This window comes from Mixophyes fleayi, chromosome 10, assembly GCF_038048845.1.
Source record: "Mixophyes fleayi isolate aMixFle1 chromosome 10, aMixFle1.hap1, whole genome shotgun sequence".
In the NCBI taxonomy this organism is placed as follows: domain Eukaryota; kingdom Metazoa; phylum Chordata; class Amphibia; order Anura; family Limnodynastidae; genus Mixophyes; species Mixophyes fleayi.
Window position 1 is genome coordinate 69,050,346 of NC_134411.1, and position 5,133 is coordinate 69,055,478.

At 41.2% G+C, this 5,133-nt stretch overlaps 1 protein-coding gene across 1 annotated transcript in view; it reads left to right on the forward strand.

Moving 5' to 3' along the window:
- Positions 1–3,140: 3,140 nt before the first annotated feature.
- C10H16orf78 (chromosome 10 C16orf78 homolog) overlaps positions 3,141–5,133 on the forward strand; it is a 43,152-nt gene continuing 41,159 nt past the window's right edge. Inside the window, exon 1 of the mRNA XM_075187535.1 lies at positions 3,141–3,365. Coding sequence (XP_075043636.1) covers positions 3,261–3,365 — 105 coding nt within the window. The 5' untranslated portion in view covers positions 3,141–3,260. The remainder of the gene's footprint in view (positions 3,366–5,133) is intronic.

Here is a 5,133-nt window from a genome sequence, read left to right on the forward strand (position 1 = left end):
TACACTACTATTAACCTCAATAACATTCAATAACAATCATTTCCACCAATTTCCAGTCTATTCTGAACACCTTACACCTCACAATATTGTTTTTAGTCCAAAACGTTGCACCGAGGTAGCTTTCTGGACTGCGTAGTGGAGTGGGCCCGGTACCCAATTTGGTACCGGGGCCACAATACCTCCGCCTTCAAATGGTCTCAATTCCACTGCACAGCTGCCTGCTCCTACATCCTCTGCAGCATATGCAGGGTGTAGTTCGAGCGCGTCAATACCTCTTGTTTTTGATGATGACAGGTCATTTTCATTAATTTTGGATTTGGCCCCAACACTGAATGTAGTTTAATATCTGATACGCATCTATCTGGACTGCGTAGTGGAGTACCCAATTTGGTACCGGGGCCACAATATATCACCCTCAACTGGTCTGAATTCCACTGCACAGATAAAAACAAAGAACATAGTATTAGAAATGGCAGTTCCTCTTTTTTGGAGCTATAAAAACAAAGAACATAGTAATAGAAATGGCAGTTCCTCTTTTTTGGAACTACAGAAACAAAAAACGTAGTAATAGAAATGGCAGTTCCTCTTTTTTGGAACTATAAAAACAAAGAACATAGTAATAGAACTGGCAGTTCCTATTTTTTGGAACTACAGAAAGAATGAATGTAGTAATAGAACTGGCAGTTCCTCTTTTTTGGAACTACACAAATAATGACCGTAGTAATAGAACTGGCAGTTCCTATTTTTTGGAACTACACAAACAATGACCGTAGTAATAGAACTGGCAGTTCCTATTTTTTGGAACTACACAAACAATGACCGTAGTAATAGAACTGGCAGTTCCTATTTTTTGGAACTACAGAAATAATGAACGTAGTAATATAACTGGCAGTTCCTATTTTTTGGAACTACACAAACAATGAACGTAGTAATAGAAATGGCAGTTCCTCTTTTTTGGAACTACAGAAATATTGAACAGTATATAAATAAATAAATAAATAGTAAATATCAGTACCTATTATTTTTTGGTACAGCAGCAACAGTGAACGTAGTTTGACTTTTAAATAGCAGTACCTATTATTTTTTGGTACAGCAGCAACAGTGAACGTAGTTTGACTTTTAAATAGCAGTACCTATTAATTTTTGGTACAGCAACAACAGTGAACGTAGTTTGACTTTGAAATAGCAGTACCTAGTATTTTTTGGTACAGCAGCAACAGTGAACGTAGTTTTACTTTTAAATAGCAGTACCTATTATTTTTTGGTACAGCAGCAACAGTGAACGTAGTTTGACTTTTAAATAGCAGTACCTAGTATTTTTTGGTACAGCAGCAACAGTGAACGTAGTTTGACTTTGAAATAGCAGTACCTAGTATTTTTTAACTAATTTTTTTATCTTTTTTTTCAATTATTATTTTATAAATTTTTTACAATTTTTTTTAATTATTTTTGTATAAGTTTTTTTATAATTTTTTTTTGAATATTTTATAACTTTTGAATAATTTTTTAAATGACAATGCCCTTAGCAGAACAGAGCACAGGACACAGGCAGCACCACTGGACTCAGCAGGACAGAGCACAGGACACAGCACCACTGGATTCAGCAGGACAGAGCACAGGACAAAAGCACCACTGCACTCAGCAGGACAGAGCACTGGAAAAAATAACCACTGGACTGATCAGCAGGACAGAGCACAGGACCAAGTAACCACTGGATATTAAGCAGGACAGAGTGACAGGACACAGGACGGAGCACCACTAAACCTATAACCTCCCTCTTCAATGATCTGAGCCCGACTGAAGATGCCGGGCGCGAGCGGGGAATTAAAGCAATCCGAGTCTCGCGAGATCCGACGCGAGACTCGGACGTCAGACCCTCAGTTTCATTTTTTTTGCCACCGGAAATATCCGAACAGTGCTCGGATCCCGTCGGATCCGAGCACTGAGAAATCCGAGAAATCCGAGCCCGCTCATCCTTACTTATGACCTGGAAAACCTGCACCGTTAGGGGTCCATGAGGACTGGGTTTGGGAAACACTGGTGTAGCGTGTAAGCTCCCACAAGCACGACATCTCTACCCTATGACTCATGTCTCCACATTCTTCGTCTACCTCAATTTTACCTGTTGTGTTTTTCATTTTATTTCTGTGTGTGTTATGGTTTTATGTTTAACCTATACTTTCGTAATTTGTACTTGATTGTGTGCTACTGTAACTGCATATGTATAATTTGTTCTTGAATTTGTAATTGCATGTTTTATTATGTTTAACTTGCATTTTTTGATGACTGACCAGCCTGGCAGATTTGTGGTGCCTTACAAATTAACATTAATGATGATGATGGTGATTTTCTTTCATATGGTATTTAGGTAAAAACAAAAATCTGGAATAAGCCTTCACAATGCACACTTTAAAATGCTTTTTTTAAAATAGACAAATAATGCAGAAACAGAACTTCAGTCGCATGAGTGTTGAACTTTTTATGATATTTCTCATAATGATTCTTGCAATGCACATACCTTTTGAAGAGCAATAGGGAGGTGCAAACCGGGTGTCATCAAATATATAGACGATGAAATCTGAAGACCACCATCTCCAAGCTTCTGAGCTGCTTCTTAATTCTATGTTCCTCTGCACCAGTCAAGGTGCACTTGCAAAAATTGAGGCATTTGGTGGGTCCACAGCTGCTTTTGCACTGCTTCCATTTTCCAGTTTCACTAATAATCTCCAAAGTGTTAAGTATGGATGACACCATGGTCTTCAATCTTCACCCTCTTTCTTAATCTGATGTAGTCAGACAAAAAAAAAATTGTGCTTATCATATCCTTAAAACTAATGTTCATTCTCAACCAAATCAGCTTAAATCAGTAGTATTTGTTAGCATGTCCACTTTTCTAAATAATAGCGTTTTTAGCAAAAGGAGCAGTGTGAAAGTATCTGGACCAAGTGGTTCCTTCTGGATATACACATGCTAACAAATTACATTGAAATAAAAATATTGTGAGGTCTAAGCTATAAGTCAAATATCTATGAACATTTGCTCTTTATTTGTTCTTTGAGGTCACAATCCACTGTAAAGTATCTATGTTTGCATATTAGTTGCCATGGTAACACATCATAACACAGCACATGTCATCAAGAGTCACTTTAGATTCTGTTTCACAATGAACAGAACATCAACAGCCTGCCATTAAGATGTGATTACAATATTGATTGTCGGTATAAATGGCATCATTACATAGCTACATGTTGACCTGAAAGATGTCCAGTGAAAACCGAACAAATTTGGGCAGTGCAATTGTGCACAGGATAGATAATAAAAGAGCAAGAACTTTAAAAGTTTCCAATGAGAGGGAGTCACTTCAGGTAAGTGATATGCTGTTTAATGTTGAATTAATCTTATTGTCTTTTCTAAAATATAATATATTTATAAATATCTGACATCAGAATGCCCATTTATACAGTTTTCCTATATCCCTTCACTGTAGCAGTTGCTACCGAATATATGGAAACCCTGCTGTGACCTGTTGTGCAGAGGATCTGCCATTAGTCCCCCACTGTCTCAATGCAGTATTGAGGGTTTCCTATACCCAGTGCCGTAACTAGACATTTCGGTGCCCTGGGCGAGACAGGGCACCGGCGCCCCCCTTCGAAGTGGGAGGGACATTTGCCAAGTGGGTGTGGCCAACCTAATGTGGGGGTGTGGCTAGAACTTTACTGAAAGAATTCTGTTACACATATTTGCAAATGCATGATATATATATCTATCAGAGCCAGATTTACACCTCATGGGGCCCTAGGGAAGATATTGGTTTGGGCCTCCCCCTTCACACACACAGTGGCCCCTCACATACACATAATACACACACAGTGGCCCCTCACATACAGAGCTGGATTAAGGCTTTGGGGGGCCCGGGGCACTTAAGGCAGGGGGGCTCCTATGATGTAGCATGGTTATCATTTTACACAAATAAACAGGCAATACAGTGTGCACTACTGTTAGTTGCACACAGCTCTGCCTGCACAAGCAGTACGTGGTGAAGCGGGGACATACCTCCCAACTGTCCTTTTAGTCGGACCAAATCCTGAATAAGCGAGACAGCCACCCAAATTCAGGGCTGTCCCATCAGATTCAGGACAGTTGTCAGACTGTCCTGCTCTCTCCTACCTGTCTTGGTCACTTTCATCACATGTAGCAGCTGGTTTCTTTAGCTCCGTTCCTTCTTGTCTTGATCCTGTGGATCCCTATTTTGAAAAAAATGGGTACATGAGATTTAGAAAACTCCAACCAGCCCCGTTGTTAAATCAATAGCACTCACGCTTTATAATTAGGCCTCCCCCCATTCCCAACAATAATATTCAGATTTAATACGTAGACCTATTTCCCTCCAACCAGCCCCAACATTAAATTGACAGTATACCCATTTAATCAAAACTTATTTCCCTCCCTCCAAACAGTCCCAGCAATAAATAGCATTTACATTTAATAAATATAACCATTTTCCACAACCATCCCCGGCAATGAATAATTCATATTCACATTTAATAAATAGCCCTCCTCTCCAAAATCAGCCCCATGTTCAAATAATAGCCCCAAACCACCCCAGCATTAAATTAAATATTCTGTCACCTCACCTTAAATAATTAGCCCCCACCTTCACTCCACCATTAAATAGCCCACCTTCCACACTATATTAAGATCCTCCTTTCCCTCACACGCCTAATTAAAATACTGCAGCCACACACACTATATTAACAAACTTTCACTCCCCCCCCCCCTGCAGCCATGGTCACTCACTCAGCCCCCCCCCAGCCGCCATGTTCACTCACTCAGCTCCCCCTCACAGCTGCCATGTTCACTCACTCAGCCCCCCCCAGCAGCCATGTTCACTCACTCAGCCCCCCCCCAGCAGCCATGTTCACTCACTCAGCCCCCTCCCCCCCAGCAGCCATGTTCACTCACTCAGCCCCCTCCCCCCCAGCAGCCATCTTCACTCACTCAGCCCCCCCCAGCAGCCATGTTCACTCACTCAGCCCCCCCCCCACAGCAATGTTCACTCACTCAGCCCCCCCCCACAGCCATGTTCACTCACTCAGCCCCCCCCATGTTCACTCACTCAGCCCCTCCCCCCAC